The sequence below is a fragment of the Caretta caretta genome, chromosome 1 (assembly GCF_965140235.1).
Source record: "Caretta caretta isolate rCarCar2 chromosome 1, rCarCar1.hap1, whole genome shotgun sequence".
Taxonomy (NCBI): Eukaryota; Metazoa; Chordata; order Testudines; family Cheloniidae; genus Caretta; species Caretta caretta.
In genome coordinates, this window is record NC_134206.1 from 115,846,560 (window position 1) to 115,863,682 (window position 17,123).

The 17,123-nt window shown below is 39.7% G+C and overlaps 1 protein-coding gene across 9 annotated transcripts in view; it reads left to right on the plus strand.

Annotated features, from left to right (window-relative positions):
* FHL2 (four and a half LIM domains 2) overlaps positions 1-14,592 on the plus strand; it is a 63,595-nt gene extending 49,003 nt beyond the window's left edge. For 7 of the 9 annotated variants that reach the window (XM_048857083.2, XM_048857112.2, XM_048857076.2 and 4 more), the window contains 4 exons: positions 5,014-5,188; positions 10,266-10,435; positions 11,654-11,840; positions 13,694-14,592. In XM_048857083.2, coding sequence (XP_048713040.1) covers positions 5,014-5,188; positions 10,266-10,435; positions 11,654-11,840; positions 13,694-13,845 — 684 coding nt within the window. In that variant the 3' untranslated portion in view covers positions 13,846-14,592. Of the gene's footprint in view, positions 1-4,030; positions 4,083-5,013; positions 5,189-10,265; positions 10,436-11,653; positions 11,841-13,693 lie in introns of all 9 variants that reach the window. The other 2 variants (XM_048857103.2, XM_075130281.1) reach the window with 2 other exon arrangements.
* Positions 14,593-17,123: the final 2,531 nt, after the last annotated feature.

Below are 17,123 nucleotides of genomic sequence, written 5' to 3' on the forward strand. Positions count from 1 at the left end.
TATGGAGTCAAAGCGGTGTAAAATAGGTGCCTGTGAGAGGACAGGAGAGGCAGGCTCTGGGTCTCCAGCACAGCAACGCAGAACACAATCCACTAAATCCTCTCTGTAAGACATCGAGGCCATGTCCACACTAGTGAGTTTACAGCAGCACAGCTGTACCAATGTAGCTGGGCCGCTGTAAGATCACTTGTGTAGCCACTCCATGCGGATGGGAGAGAGCTCTCCTGTCGACATAATAAATCCACCCCTAACAAGTGGTGGTGGCTGTGTCATCAGGAGAAGCTTTCCCACCGACATAGCGTTGTGCACACCACCACGTATGTTGGTGACATTTATGATACCCAGGGGTGTGTTTTTTCACACCCCTGAGCAACATATGTTTTGCCGACATAAGTGGGGTAGTGTAGACAGGGCCTTACACTGAAAAAAAAAGTTTTTTTTCTAAAATCTTGCGATCTCTTTATAGTACTTGAATGGATGACTATGAATATAATTCACAAATTATACAGACTGGTACTTTATTGAAAATTTTGGTTTTCACAGAAACACAGTTAACTAAATGACACCATGTGATGTTAATAATACATCTGGCCTGAGGCCATCGTGTTAACTGTAAGCATTTCTAGCTAATGTTTATAAAACTCTGACAGGCAGATTAAAAACATTGTGTATTGAATGGCAGGAAGCACTAGTAGACATTAAAAAAATACCCCCGTGTTGCTTTCAAAGCCATTGCACATTATTCATATGCCAACAGCTTCCTAGGATCATCTCTTAAGAAAGAATGAATTTGTATCAAAACCATTAGGTTTCAAAGCCCAAGTCACTGGTGGACTTGTGCTGCAGCTATTGTTCCCCACTCTTGCTTGCTTGAAACTCTGAACATTCTTTCTGGAAATTCCTCTGTAATTTTCAAAACCTCAGATATTCACATTTGCTTAACGGCTTAAATTTGACTTTTGAGTTGATCTTAGCATTCTTTACAAGTTTTTAAAAATAGTTTCTTTGCAGTCTCTTTGGCGCAGAGATCATCATCAATACAGGAAATACCCACAACTCACCTTTCTAATGCAGACCGTAAGATGATGTACACAGGAATGAAAAAATTTGTTGGCAAAATCTGAGAAAAAAATTAAAAGAGGATTGTTGTGGAAGGCTATTCTGGCAGCAGGTGGGCCAAAAATTAATCAAAATGATCAATCTTAAATATGCACGGCAAACAGAAAATGGAGCCAACAGTAATATATGGAACAGGATGGTTATCTTAACAACACTTCAATTAAATCTCAATCCTTTGCTGAGCTGCAATTCTTATTTTGCTTTGGCACTGAAAATCTGACTTGTCTGATATCCCGTGTTGTGTTGTGAAGGGAAAAAGAGACACCAAGGACCTTCACCTGTACATTTTCTAAGCAGCGAGGTGCTGGTTTTAGTAGTGCATCACTCAGTCACAGGACCTGCACACCAAAAATTTACACAAAACTTTGAAATTGTATCCTACTCTTCCTGCCTTAGATTCTAAGGAGAACATTGTTTCTAGTAAAAATGCTGATGTTTTCACTAACTCATGAACACAAATATATTTGGTTACTTTCCTGTTCATAACCTCTCTAATCTCCTTCTTCCTACTGTGGTCTCTGAGGAGACCAAGTTCAGTGGAAAACACAATGGCTTGAGTAGTAAAGCCTAACAAAAAAACAATACTGTTTCAGGGCAATAAGGGATTTATGCTTATAAAACCGAGTAACTCTAATCTTACGATTTTGTTCAGTTAAAAAAAAAGTTATTCACCTACAGTCATATCACAGAAGAGGAAAAATAAATTGTCTCCTAAATGTGTAAATTTTGGAAGAATTATGGAAAAAATACGATCTCACCCTCACATAAGAAGGCTTGATTTGGAGAAGTTTGCTTTGAGGACAACATTATGTAATGCAGTACTGACCTTTGTGGAAAGATCAGGCTGAGAAGCGCCCCCATCCTGTTTCTAATTCAAACAAGTTTATTAAATTAGGGGGGGTTTATTCATCAAATGAAACCAGCTAGGGGAGGAAAATTATTTTTTGAGCTCAGAAGAAAAGTAACTTACTTAAGTGCTAAATATTTTCCCTGTAGATTCTGCTATAGGCTTTTTTTTAAGCTCTGCAGAAGCATGCAATTTCCCCCTTCTGCTTTAACCAGTAACACATATCCCTCAGATTTGGCTAGCGCGCTCTTTCTTTGCATAGGCTATACAACATTCATACCATAAACAAATGTGCATATGTACACTTTGGGTCAGAGACCCATGATCATCAAGGGTAATCCTTCTACATTTCTCACCTGTGCTTGCTTCCCATATTAATAGGATAACAAAAAGAAAAGGAGTACGTGTGGCACCTTAGAGACTAACCAATTTATTTGAGCATGAGCTTTCGTGAGCTACAGATGATGAGCTCACGAAAGCTCATGCTCAAATAAATTGGTTAGTCTCTAAGGTGCCACACGTACTCCTTTTCTTTTTGCGAATACAGACTAACACGGCTGTTCCTCTGAAATAGGATAACAGGATCTCTTAACTGTACATCAGTTGGCACAAGCTAGCATACATTTTCAAAAACAGCCTCTAAAGTTTCACCCACAATATTGGAGGCTGGTTTAAAAAATCAGGGTCAATGGACACGTTGGGACTGATCCTCATCTGCACTCTGGCTGCTTTGCTCCACTCGGGTTGCACAAAGCAGGTATGAAGCCAGCTTAACCAGTCTCTTGAGGATGCCTTCTAGTGCTGGGGGATCCTTGAATGTCATACTACCATGGTAATGGCTTTATGTCTCCCTCCTGGCCTCATCCACGCAGTGAGGATGGATCGAGTGTCTTTATATCCATGATCCCTGCCGCTGGAACAGCTCCTCGCAGTTGTGAGTAGCCAATGCAAATTAGAGGAGGTCTGAGGCTGCTCTAGCTTGAACTGGAGACTGGTCCAGCGGTAGGACATAATTTGGCTTCAAGTCACCATTGCACACCATTGCTCAACCACAGCTCAGCAATTTCTCTAAGCCAATAGGTCTACATTACACTTCAAGATTTAACCTAGCTTTGTTTAGCTTTGATTACTCTAGAGGCTTCTGGACAAAAACATTTTACTGTTAAAAAAAAGGAAAAGGCATGGGCTTCATTATTTCCAACTTTAAAAAGTACAAGTTACATTTTTGGCGAGCCTTATATAAGCAAAAAGCCGGGGGGGAGCAGTTAACAGATACCCACTTTACCAACTTTGGAGGTAAAAAATACTTTGAAGAGCACAGCAAAAAAAAAAAAAGAAAGAAAGAAAAAGAAAAAAGATAAATTCTTATTTTTCCAGTTTCCTAAGTTTAAAAATGCCCCCAGTTTCACAAAAGACAACAATAAAGAACATAGATGTGCAGTCATTCCATTTTCCAGCAAGCAAGTTTCACCTTTTGGAAAACTCCCTGTTGGCTCTAGGTTACACTTTTCCAGGAAAAATATTATTCCTTGGAGATCATGATTAAGTTGTTCAACTTCCTTTCAGGAAAGTAATGTAAATATCAATCTCTTCAACAAGATAGAGTTGTTGTTTTTTTTTTTTTCATTTTGATGTTAGAAAATCTGATATTTAAGGATCAGAAACTGGTTTGTTTCAGAAGGTTTTGTCTGACGTGAACAGAGCAAGTTGTATGAATAACTCTTTGAAAACAGTGAAATAGGAATCTCTATGGGTGTTACACTTTGTGTGACCTCAGAGTTGGAAAAAACAAGAACATCCTCAATGACTACTTGAAAAAAAGATTTTGAGGGAGTTGAGGTGAGCAGGGCAGGTGTTCAAACAAGATTTTCTCCCTGTGCCACTGTTAATGTTCTGTCTCACTGATGATAGAAAATTGCTGACATTCCTTGATTCATTCTTCTCTCTTCTGTTCACCAATATAATTTAGTGTAAGCAGTTTGTCAGTTATAGGTAAGTCTTTAAATGGAAAGTGAAAGGTTAGTTTTTCCAGTGTATTTTAAAAATTGCCTTTTCATGATACAGGAATCAATGCAAACTCTGAGATCCAATACATTTAAGAGGCAGATGCCCTTGGGTAAGTCAAGAATTCTGATTATTCAACCTACGCAAAAATGCAAAGGGGTTGCGCTCTCCTTTTTTTTTCCTTTCTTTTTTTTTTCCAAAACCTCTTCAGTTGAGATTTATTTTGTAAAACCGGGATGGTTTGAATCTGGGTTTTGTCTGAAACACCAAAGACTTTGGGAGTTACAGTGGACATGGGTTTTTAATAATTTCTAAAAGGACAATCCTTTAAAATAATTTTCTGCACTGACATTTCAGTGGAAGAAATATTGTTTGGAACTGTGATGCCAATCTTAGTATCAGACAATTCTAGAGTGGCACCTACAGAAATGATGTGACATTGCGTCTATATGGGGTGCCCATGGCAAAGTAGCAATGTAAGTAGCAGCAAAGTGGTAGTAATGGTTCTGACCCATATTTAGCGTCTTAGTAAAACTGAACTAAATCTAGTCCTAAAAAATGGAGAGATACATGGCCAGTTCAATCCTTAGTGTAAATCCATTAATAAATGGAATTAATACCAGAGATGAACGTGGAACAGAGATTTCTACCAAGACCCATGTTAAGAAGAAATGACCTAGAAGACAACAATGGCCAAGTCAGAGGTAGAAAATATATTATATTTCTGTTAATGACTTAATTCTCAGGGAAAATACATAAATGAGACTACTTGTTTCTCTGCGATATTACAAAAAACAAAGGTTACGTGGTTTGGGGGGTTTTGTTTAAAGCCTATTAAAGAAGATGGAATTGTCTTTTGCCCTTTTGAGTAACCACAGCAATTCAGTTCATTGTCAAGCAGGACAATTTGTTTTCCTGAGCTGTATGAATGAGCCTCAACACTTGGCTATGTGATTCAGACTTGAATATGCTTGGCTATTCTCCCAACTTACAATTGTGCAAATTATTCATTCTGTTTATTCTGTGGTTTTGGATTTCTATAGGATCTGTCCTACAAGGACCGGCACTGGCATGAAACCTGTTTCCACTGCTTCCAGTGCAAGAACTCATTGGTGGACAAACCTTTTGCTGCAAAAGAGGAGCATCTACTTTGTACTGAATGCTATTCCAATGAATACTCTTCCAAATGCAATGAGTGTAAGAAGACTATCATGCCAGGTTAGGATATACCAATTTTCATTTGTCTGTACTTTAAGGCCTGCCCCAAAGCCCACTGAAGTCATTAACAGTCTCTCAACTTCATTTCATTTTATATGGTTTAAAGGCCAGAAGGAACCATTTTCTGTATATCACAGGCTATTCATTTTCATCCAGATGCCCCTATATTAAGCCCAAAGACTTGAGTTATACTAAAGCATTTCAGTCCTCAGGAAATTAAACTATGTGCCACTGGGAGACAGAGGGAGAGATGAAGGTGTCCAAATGCCAAGGCTGCTGCAATGGCAGGAAATTGGAGGAGACCAAAAAAAAAAAAAGCTGGGTCAAATATCAAAACTAATCCCAGCCTCCTTTGTAACAAACATCTTTACAGTACTGAATGTCCTAATTCATAATCTGATGGGCCAGTTGGGGATTTTATAACCTATGTTTAAGTTATCCAGATCACCTAATTCACATAATAGATTTCCATACATCAATTATACAAATGAGATGTATTAATACAAAGAAAGGGGGAAAAGTAAGTCTCAGTTCTATTTTTAATTCAATTTTTGATAAGCATTCACATCGTGCCATAATCAATTTGTACACTATATATGCAGCCTGGACAGCCAAAGTTCTTATACACCTTGTCTGTCTAGTGTTGTCTTTCTTTCATGTACGCTATCTTGACTGGCTGCTACCATCTGAAGAGCAACAGGGTGCTTTTAAAGTTTAACTTTTTACTTAAATAGCTAAATTGGGAGCTAAATACTCCCCATTTAGCTTTTCAATGAAAGGTGAAAAAAAGCAGCCAGGCTACCTCCAAAGTGCTGTTGAGTCCCTGAGTCTGAAACGAGGGAACCAGTTCCCTGTCAAGTTTGGCTATCCAAGAAACAGCTGCCTCTCAACAGCTGACACTTGGGCACATGGTAAGAGACCATTGAAACATGCTCTGTTGTTTACAGTGCCATAACATTCCATAACAATTTGAAGGCTTAAAAGGGCAGAGGTTGGGGCTGGGTCTAGAAATAGATAGTAAAACCAGTTTTTACTCTTAAAATTCAGGAATCCATTATGTACGCCTGGTAATGATCAGCGATAGGATGTTATTCCAGCTGAATCCTTTCTGAACTGGCACTCTCATGTTAACCACATGAAAATTGGCATGGGTGCCTGACAGGCCATGACATAAAAATTGCAGGGGCTTGGGATATAAGATAGGATGTACAAATAGAAATAATGCAAAAGTCTTTAAAAGCAGATGGCCAAAATTGCTTAGGGTTCCACATTTGTACTCTCTTTCCCCTTTTCAGGAGCATAGATACATTACTTATGTTTTATTAGTTGAGAACTATAGTTAATTGACAGGTTTCAGAGTAGCAGCTGTGTTAGTCTGTATTCGCAAAAAGAAAAGGAGTACTTGTGGCACCTTAGAGACTAACACATTTATTTGAGCATAAGCTTTCGTGAGCTACAGTTCACTTCATCGGATGCATAGAATGGAACATATAGTAAGATATGTATATATACACATACAAATAAGTTGGAAGTTACCATACAAACTGTATGTTAATAGCTAATTGTGTCATTTTTAATTGTGAGGAGGAGTGTTCATGAAATTTATTTTAAATTAGTCATCTCCTAGTGTTTGGTGTGCTCCATTTATTTTAAGCTTACAACCCAGACAGGAAATAAATTAATGAAAAATTTTGCAACCACATCCCTGCCTAATGTATGCAGCGAAAGCCACCAGCACACTTGGTAATCAGGCTGCTCTACACCAGTGTTTTTTAAAGTTCAGGTGGCGACCCCCTACTGGGTCATGGCATGTCAGGCGCTGGGTCACTCTGGCCTGCACCACCAACCGGAACATTAAAAGTCCTGACGGGGGTGCTGCCCAGCTAAGGCAGGCTAGTGCCTACCTTTTCCAACACCGCGCTGTGCCCCAGAAGCGGCCAGCAGTGGGTTCGGCTTCTAGGCAGGGGGGTCACGGGGCCATGCTGCCCAAGCCCTGCACCCCTCCTGCACCTCAACCCCCTGCCCTGAGCACCCCCAAATCCGGAGTCCCTCCTGCACCCCAAACCCCTCATCCCCAGCCCCAGCCCAGAGCCTGAACCCCTCCTGCACCCCAACCCCAGCACAGAGCCCCCTCCCACAACCTAAACCCCTCATTCCTGGCCTCACCCACAGCCCTCACCCCAGCTCCCCAGCCCTCTGCCCCTCCCACATCCCAAACCCCTCATCCTCAGCTCCGTTGGGTCGAGGGCATCAACAATTTTCTTCAACTGGGTCCCCAGGAAAAAAAAGTTTGAAAACCACTGCTCTACACTGTATGCACCATTGTGAGCAGAGAGCTACACATGCAGTATCCATCTTCTTCCTTAGTGTGCTATATGAGCGGTGATGCAGCAACGGGGTCAGTGCCCAGGTGGATTAATTCAGGAAGACCCAAGACAGACAGAAGAGATTAGATACATGTCTAGATGGTTATTGATGCTGCTCTTGGTCTTTACTTTGCTGCACCGAATGTTCAATTTAGATGTGATAAAGCAGTTTTGTGACATTACATTAAACACTACAGTAATTAAAAGACTGATCATGCAGTCTCCACACAGCCTAAACTTCCACTGATTTCAGTCTGGCAGATATAAAATTAACAAGGAAGCCTCACTGGACTGTGTTTCATTGTCATCACTACCTCAGTTAGAACCCAATGCATCTTGCCTCCCAACCAAAGATATGAAAACAAATATTTTGCTCCAGCATGCAACCCCTCTCAGATTCCAGATCTCCTCTCATTAATAGCCAGATATTTCTTTTCTTTAGGGACTGATTCTGTTGCTCCTTTGTCTCATCTGAAAATTATTATTAATGTAGTGCATTAATAAAATAAGAAACATTGAGGCACTGAAGTGTCATGAAGCAAGATAATTGTCAATTAACATATTTGCTATGAATCAGTTATTTCTTTATTTAATGTTTCATTTTTAAAACATGTCCTATCATATGTCTCAGGACACATTTTAGAAATATAAGAAGAGAAAAAGTAAGTGAAGGAATGACACACTGGGCTATTAAGGGAAAGATCTAAAATCTGGGGAAGGAGAGGTGGGAAGATCCTTGGATAAATGCTTTTGGCATCCACTGAAATCAGTCATCAAAGGGCGGAATCATGCCCTTAGCCACCAGCTAATACCTGATCAGCTTGTCGCAAATTGATATTCTTTTAAATGTAAACATACGATCTATACGTTTTGTTTGACAATACAAATGGTAGTAATTTCTTTTGTAGTTATATTTTGCTTCTGGCCTGGATTATTCCTGTTCTAATTTGCTGACATAGAGAAAAATATGCGTCAGTACATGAAGAAGTTTGCACGTGAAAATGTGGCATCTGTGATATTGTCTGGAATGCTTAAGAACAACCTCTGAAATGCTGGGGCAAGAAGAGGGCTTAGGTTCCTGACTCCAAAGAATTAAGATTGTTTCAAGTTTTTTTCCTTTTCTCAACAAAAAGCATGGTTTAAAGGCAACTGATCTCAGAGAAAGTTTGAATGGGCATGCAGCCAGCCAACGATGCTCGCAGGGTCAGATGCTTCATCGTTTAAATCAGAGAAGACTTTGTTATCGATTTTGTTATAGACTTCAAAGGCATAGAGCAGATGTGATGGGTATGTCCTGGCCCAACTAGTATATGTTTTATTGGAAAAATCCCAGGCAGTTAAGTACCAGGCAGACTGCGAGAGCTACAAAAGGATGTCACAAAACTGGGTGACTGGGCAACAAAATGACAGATGAAATTCAATGTTGATAAATGCAAAGTAATGCACATTGGAAAATATAATCCCAACTATACCTATAAAGTCTAAATTAGCTGTCACCACTCAAGAAAGAGAGCTTGGAGTCCTAGTGGATAGTTCTCTGAAAACATCCACTCAACATGCAGTCACAAAAAGCGAACAGAATGTTGGAAATCATTAAGAAAGGGATAGATAATAAGACAGAAAATATCATGTTGCCTCTATATAAATCCATGGTATGCCCACATCTTGAGTACTGCATGCAGATGTGGTCACCCCATTTCAAAAAAGATATATTGGAATTGGAAAAGGTTCAGAAAAGGGCAAAAAAAATGATTAGGGGTATGGAATGGCTGCCGTATGAGGAGCGATTAATAAGACTGGGACTTTTCAACTTGGAAAAGAGACAACTAAGAGGGGATATGATTGAGGTCTATAAAATCATGACTGATGTGGAGAAAGTAAATAAGGAAGTGTTATTTACTCTCTCTCATAATACAAGAACTAGGGGGTCACCAAATGAAATGAATAGGCAGCAAGTTTAAAACAAAAAGAAGTATTTCTTCACACAACGCACAGTCAGTCTGTGGAACTCCTTGCCAGAGGATGTTGTGAAGGCCAAGACTATAACAGGGTTCAAAAAAGAACTAGATAAATTCATGGAGGATAGGTCCATCAATGGCTATTAGCTAGGATGGGAGGGATGGTGTCCCTAGGCTCTGCCAGAAGCTGGGAATGGGCGACAGGAAATTGATCACTTGATGATTACCTGTTCTGTTTATTCCCTCTGGTGCACCTGGCTTTGGCCACTGTTGGAAGACAGGATACTGGGCTAGATGGACCTTTGGTCTGACCCGGTATGGCTGTTCTTATGTAAAACGGTCAGGGAATAACATAACTGGCATTTCCATCAGACTCGTCCGCTTGTTCTTGTATTTGAGGCACAAACACAAAGCAGAAACTAAATGAAAAAATAACCGTAGGACTTTAATAAAAGGTGTGGAACAGAGCAAAGGTAAGGCTAGTACTGCAGATTTCACAAGAATTCCTAATGAATGAATTCTCACAGTGCCATCTGAAGGAAGCCTGTGGCTCTCTGTAGCTACTCCTCTCTCCTTACCATAACTCGCAAACTCTGGAAACTTCCTCTGTGAACAGCACCTAACTCCTTGCTATGCTAGCTAATCACTACACAAGTTCTAGCAATCAGTAGAACCAATTAAAAACTACAATGGTTAAAACTGCTATAACTGTCAGCATGAAGGGCTTCATTTTGTGCTTTGATCTCATGACAGGTACGCGCAAGATGGAGTATAAGGGCAACAGCTGGCATGAGACCTGCTTTATCTGCCATCGCTGTCAACAACCAATTGGAACAAAGACCTTCATCCCCAAAGATAATCAAAACTTCTGCGTACCCTGCTATGAAAAGCAGTTTGCCATGCAGTGTGTCCAGTGTAAGAAGGTATTATTCTTAATTTATGTATCTCAAATTTAAAAATTTGTCATACCTACCAAATTGGTGGAGGGTTTTTTGTTTTTCCTATGTGTGAGATAAATTGTTATGAAAACAATGATAAAATCAACTGACCTTAGGAAATGCAGTACAACTTTAGGGTCCAGTCCTGCAAACCCTTAACAAGTTCAATGCTCATTACCATGAGATGTTTCCTACAAGGTGATGACATCTTTAGCTCTGAGTGCGGGAAAGGCATGGAGGGTGAAATTTTCAAATTAAAGCACTCCGCAGTGGTCCAACCCAGCTCCCACTGAAATCAATAATATTTTCCCCTTGACTTCAACAGGAGCTGAGTTAGTCTCATGCTGAATCCTCTTGGAAATCCCAACCATAAAGATCAAGAGGAAAAAAGAAAAAAAAGAGTTGCCATGTTTATAGCATATATTTTCTGAAATCAACATTTTTGAAGTCACTACTCAGTAACAAGTCACAGGTGTTTGCGGGATCAGGTCAATTGTTTGCACAACATATTTCCTACAATTCATATGCCACCATTCTATAGTGAATTAGAATTTAAAAATACCAGCGGAAGAAATAAATTATGACTTGATCCTGCAACCCGAAGGATTGATTGTGGTTGATTCCTTGCTCACATAATTTAGTATCATTGACTTCAGTGGGATGGTTTGAATGACTCATTATGTGATGGATGTCCAAGACTGGGTCAAAGAGATGCAAGCAAAGGAGAAGAGAGACATTTTCAGAAGAGATTTGAAATTAAATGTTTTGTTGATGAGGAGGAAAAATTAAAGAAGGCTGTTTCAGACAGCAGAAGCTTCAGAGATAAATTATTTCACCACCAGGGATGGGATTATGTGAAAGCATGGAAAGGAGGCCAACGTTGAGATGAGCACAAGGAAAGGAGTAGAGAAAAACATGGTAATGATGCAGAATGGTGTAAGGGTTTTATATACAAAGCGGACAAGTTTGAGCAAGATTACAAGATGAAAAGGGAGCAAATGAGTAGTTTAAGGATGAGACTTTGCATAATTGGGCACAATAATCACTTATCCCAAACCAAGTCTTCCGTCTCAAGGTCAGTTCCTGCCAGCAATCATAAATGTTATACCTGGTTTAAAAATAAGTCATCCTCAGTAAGAAGGTGACCTCACAAAACCTCTTTTATTCTTGAAAAAAACAACCAACCACCCCCCAACCCCACAGGCTATCACGACAGGTGGTGTGACGTACCGGGAGCAGCCCTGGCACAAGGAGTGCTTTGTTTGTACTGGATGCAAGAAGCAGTTGTCTGGACAGCGCTTTACCTCCCGGGATGAGTTTGCATATTGCCTGAGCTGCTTCTGCAATCTCTATGCCAAAAAGTGTGCGGGATGCACCAACCCCATCAGTGGTAGGTGTCTTACCACCATGATCTTCCGAAAGCAATTAATTTTAAAAATATTTGTGAGCAATGTAGTGGTCAGCTTAATTTAAGAGACACAACAAGTATCCCAATCTTATCATATCCTGAATTTGAGCACTTTTACTTGAGCAGTCTTTGGGGTCTTGGAAAAATTTGAATGAGTCCTTACTTTGAATGTTTCTCCTTTTCATTTGAGTTCCAGGGAACATGTAGACATATCCTAAGACAGCTTTGCATATAGTAGGACATACATACCCCATATGGTATTATTTCTGAGACACTACCGTACTTACCAACTGTAGTTTCCCTCCCAGAAGAAAGTACATTTAATTATGTCTCATATTCGACTGCAATGGGGTTTTCCTGGATTTTCAGGATAGGTGCCTAGAAATCACAAGGCTTTGAGGCACTGCCATTCAATATAAAAATATTAAAGAGAACAATTATATAGTGCTGAATTAACATCACTAAGCATAAAAATATAACCCTCCATGTGAGGTGGTCAATGCTTTAGACATGTGAGTTATACAGTCCAAGACTGAGGTTCTGAGCCACAACTCTGAGTCTCTCTCTCATCTGACACTACCATTGCTCTGCACCACGCCATTATTTCACTCATTGCCCGTCTGCTTACACCTCTCCTGCCATTACCAATAGGCCACTTTGGATGGCACACTTAGCACTTCTTTGCCATCATGGAAATTCAACATTTCCTGTCTATCTTTATGCTGCAATCTCCCCCCTTTGAGCTTTTTGATACTAACTTCACTTCCCTCCCAACTGTCCAAAATACTCTTGCCAAAATCATCTCTCACCTGTCAATTCAACCACGTTGCACACATCCTTTCAGTCTCTTCTCTGACTGCTCCCTCAGCATCAGGTTCAAACAGCTTGTTCTTGCTTCCAAGGTCATGCAACACATAGCTCATCCTGAAATCTGGGCCCTTGTCCCCTTTTACATTCCTCCAAACTTCTGCTTCACCAATGAGGCCATCCTCAATGGCCCCTTCACCTCTTTCTCTCAAATATTTTTGCACTTTCTTCTCATGGTTCCACTTTCTTGACACACCCACATCAAAACTGTCAAACCATTCCCTTCGTTCTACTCAGATCACTCAATCCCAGTTCTGCAATGTCACCTTCACAATTGAGCAATTTCACATTAAAAAAAAAATTAAAAAACCCTAACCTTTCAGGACATATGTATCCCTGTACTGAATAACCGTGTTATCTTATTTCTGTAACCCGTATCTTTCCTCTCTGTTCTGACTCCCTCATGTACATTATACCCCATTTCTCTGTCAAATCCATCAGTTAAGGCTCAAGTCCATCACTTAAGGTCCAGTTCATACTCACACTGAGTAGCATGAAGATTAAAGGCTGGTCTATGCTAGAAAATTACATCAAACCAGCTATGTCATTCAGGGATGCGAAAAATCCACACCCTTGAGTGACATAGTTAAGCCGACCTAAATCCCCCTGTAGACGGCACTAGGTCGATGGAAGAATTCTTCCATTCATCTAGCTACTGCCTCTCTGAGAGGTAGATTACCTATGCCAATAGGAGAACCTCTCCCACTGACAAAGGGAAGTGTCTACACTGAAGCTCTACAGCAGCATAGCTGTAGTGTTTTAATTGTAGATAAGCCCTAGGATGCTACTCAACAAGTGTAAGGATGGCAAAATTAGACTAACACAAAGCAGGAATGGAATTCTCTCTCAAAGTTTTTTCATTGCCTTATATCCGATATCAATAGTAGTCCCCAAATACATTCTTACACTAAGCCACCTGATGACTGGTACTCCATTGTTTTTCCTTATCACTTTTGGTTTTTAAATAGGACTCGGAGGAACCAAGTATATCTCCTTTGAAGAACGGCAGTGGCATAATGACTGCTTTAACTGTAAGAAGTGTTCTCTTTCATTAGTGGGCCGCGGCTTCCTCACAGAAAGGGATGACATCCTTTGCCCCGAGTGTGGGAAAGATATTTAAAGTTTAAAACAAGGAGGAAAGCAGAGCTGTGCTTGCAAGACATATTTTTTGAAACATGCGATGTTGTGTACTAGCTTTAGTCAACCATATGAAGACTCTACTCTTCTGTGTTTCTCAGTACCATTCACATCACGTAACCTTTTTTTCCTTCTGACTATCTAAATCCAAAGGTGGACTGGGAAGGAGGCAAGAAATGATTTCAGAATCTCTAGATGGATTGTTGATGGTTAAGAATTTACACTGTTAACCTAGATCAGTGCAAGACTTGAGATATGAAATGTTTTGGCTGTTATTGACATTTTCTTTTCTTCACTGAATATTTGAATTTACAAACCTTAGTCTTTAAGGGAGTGATATGTTTGAAGGATTACAATGGCTATGTGCTATAACTTCATAGATAGAGATTCAGGGTGAAATCTTGACCCACTGAAGTAAATGGCAAAACTCGGTTTGACTTCAATAGGACCAGGAGTTCAAGCCTAGTGTTCTTGGAATGTGTAATTGCAGTGTGCTGTCAAGTGTGTAGAAAGATGAGAATGTAGGGCGAGTATCAGTGTTCAAGGATCTGTGCCATGCCTTAACTAGGAGAAAAGGATTATTAATCATTTAAGTGGGAGTGTTCTGTAACAAATATTTTATTGCATGACTAGATGATCATTGTGTGAAGTACAAATTGTGACTGTCAGTATCAACTGAAATTACACTACATATTGTATTTCTTAAAATAAAATCATTTAATAAATTCAATTTTTTTGTGATTTTGATTTTATTACTTTTAAAGTGTCAACATTTGCTAAAGTAGAGTGTACATAGAACATTTCCAAAGTTTAAAAAAATACAACATAAGCCATATAAATACAACTCACTTCCCTGAAGTACTAGTGAATTTGTAGGGTTCTGATAATTATCCTCAAATGGACACACCAAAATAGCAGGTAATCTCCCATGGATTTCAATGGGTGGAAGACTCTCCAAAGAGAAATAAATAGTAACTGAAATGTGCAAAAAGACCAAGTAATATCACCCACTACAATAATTAGTGTATGCTCAATTGCTGTATTTAAAAATATGGTAAAAAGGATTCTTCTAAATTGTAGTTGATGTAAAAACTTTATTTTCAGGACAGGTGGTCAATTTAGAATCCGTATGGCCTTATATAAAAATATTGACCATGTCCAAAACATTGTATGATTTTATGGGTAAAACACAGCAATTTTTTGTTTTGGTTTGGTTTTCTCACCTAGTTTATCATGAAATATCTGAAAGCATTTGCAGACATTGATCTCCAGAAGTGTTTTAGCCCTAATTTTTCCTAATAATGGTTCACAATTACTAGGGGTATGTTCTTATATAATTGAGTCTCTTCTCTGGAAACTCAGAGTGCAAAGTTCTTGCCTTTAGCCAGAGCTAGTTGATCTATTCATTACAAACTGGAAACCCAAAATTAAACAAAAAAGCAACATGAACTATGGTTAGGGGGATATTTGAAGAGTAAATAGCCAAAGGCATAATGAACAGCTTTCAGATGGTTGAAGGCATTCTGCTTTTGGCCTCATCCCTCACAACACATTCAAGTCATGCACCAATATTCATCTAACACACAACTTATTTTGGCTTCTGATCTATAGTGTTCTTAATCTCTTTCTGATTTGAAATGTTGTAGTCTTTTAGCCTAATTTATGCTGCCAGGTAGTATTTTAGCATTACCAGGATGGGACCTTGCTCCAAAGGGAATAGGTCAAATCCTTCCCTGGAGTATGAGTAGTGTATCCCAGGCAGTCCCGCAGGATAAAACACTGCTCAGGATTAAGGACTCATAGATTTTAAGGCCCGAAGAGACCATCATGATCACGTAGTCTGACCTCCTGCACATTACAGGCCACAGAATCTTGCCCACCCACTCATCTAATAGACCCATAACTTCTGGCTGAGTTACTGAAGCCCTCAAATCATGGTTTAAAGACTTCAAGTTACAGAGAATCCACCATTTACACTAATTTAAACCCGCAAGTGATCCATGCCCCATACTGCAGAGGAAGGTGAACCCCCCCTATCTTCTCTGCCAATCTGATCCCAGGGCACCCTTCACCACCCCAAACATGGCAGTCAGTTAGATCCTGAACATGTGGGCAAGAAATCACCACCCAGACACCTGGGAAAGAATTCTCTGTAGTAACTCAGAGCCCTTCCCATCTAGTGTCTGATCACAGACCACTGGAGATATTTGCTACTAGCAGTCGCAGATGGGCCACAAACCACTGTAGGCAGTCTCATCAGACCATACCTTCCATAAACTTATCAAGCTCAGTCTTGTAGTCAGGCTGTTCCAGAACTTTACTCCTCTAATGGTTAGAAAACTTCATCTAGTTTCAAGCCTAAACTTTTTGATGGCCAGTTTATATCCATTTGTTCTTGTGTCAACACTGGTGCTTAACTTTAATATCTCCTCCCTCTCCCTGGTATTTATCCCTCTGATATGATTGTTCTTTATAAATACATCTCTCCTCAGCCTTCTTTTGGTTAGGTTAAACAAGCCAAGCTCTTTGAGTCTCCTCTCATAAGGTTACTTTTCCATTCCTCTGATCATCCTAGTAGCCCGGCCCTACCCCGGTCCAGTTTTAATTCATCTTTCTAAAACATGGGGGACCAGAATTGCAGACAGTAGGAGCCTCGTTAACACTGAAAAATATAATTTGTCCTTTCCTCTCCCCATGTTTTTTTTTTTAAATATAGTTCTCACAGGTGACAGCAGTTGTCTGCTGCAACCTCACTCAGAGCTGGATACAGTGTAATAGTTACCTGGCTTGTTTTACACATTACTTTTTAAGTACATCCTAATTTAAACTTTTTTCTTTTTTTTTTTATGTAACAATGTACCATTGCTGACCCTGTTTCCATTATTTTTTGCCTTCAGCTCCTTAGAGCCCTGTACAGATACATAATTTGTATCTGCATACAATCCGTGATCCGCAAACATGGTCCACAGCTATAAAGCGGATTTGCAGGGCTCTACAGATCCTTCTGTTATTAATGGTACGGTTTAATGGACTGAAATTAGAGCTGAGAAATGGGGACTTTTCTGAGTCTGTGCATGCAGCACTGGGTAATTCAATTCATAGCTCCATTTCCCCACCTGTAACACTGAGATAATATTTACCTCCCTCAAGTTTATACAAGGTTTTTATAAAATGGGAGAGCTGTCTCTAAGCTATTTTTATCATCTACCTATCATTTTTCTATACCATATTTGTGAATTTGATTATTCCTCAGAGATGAAC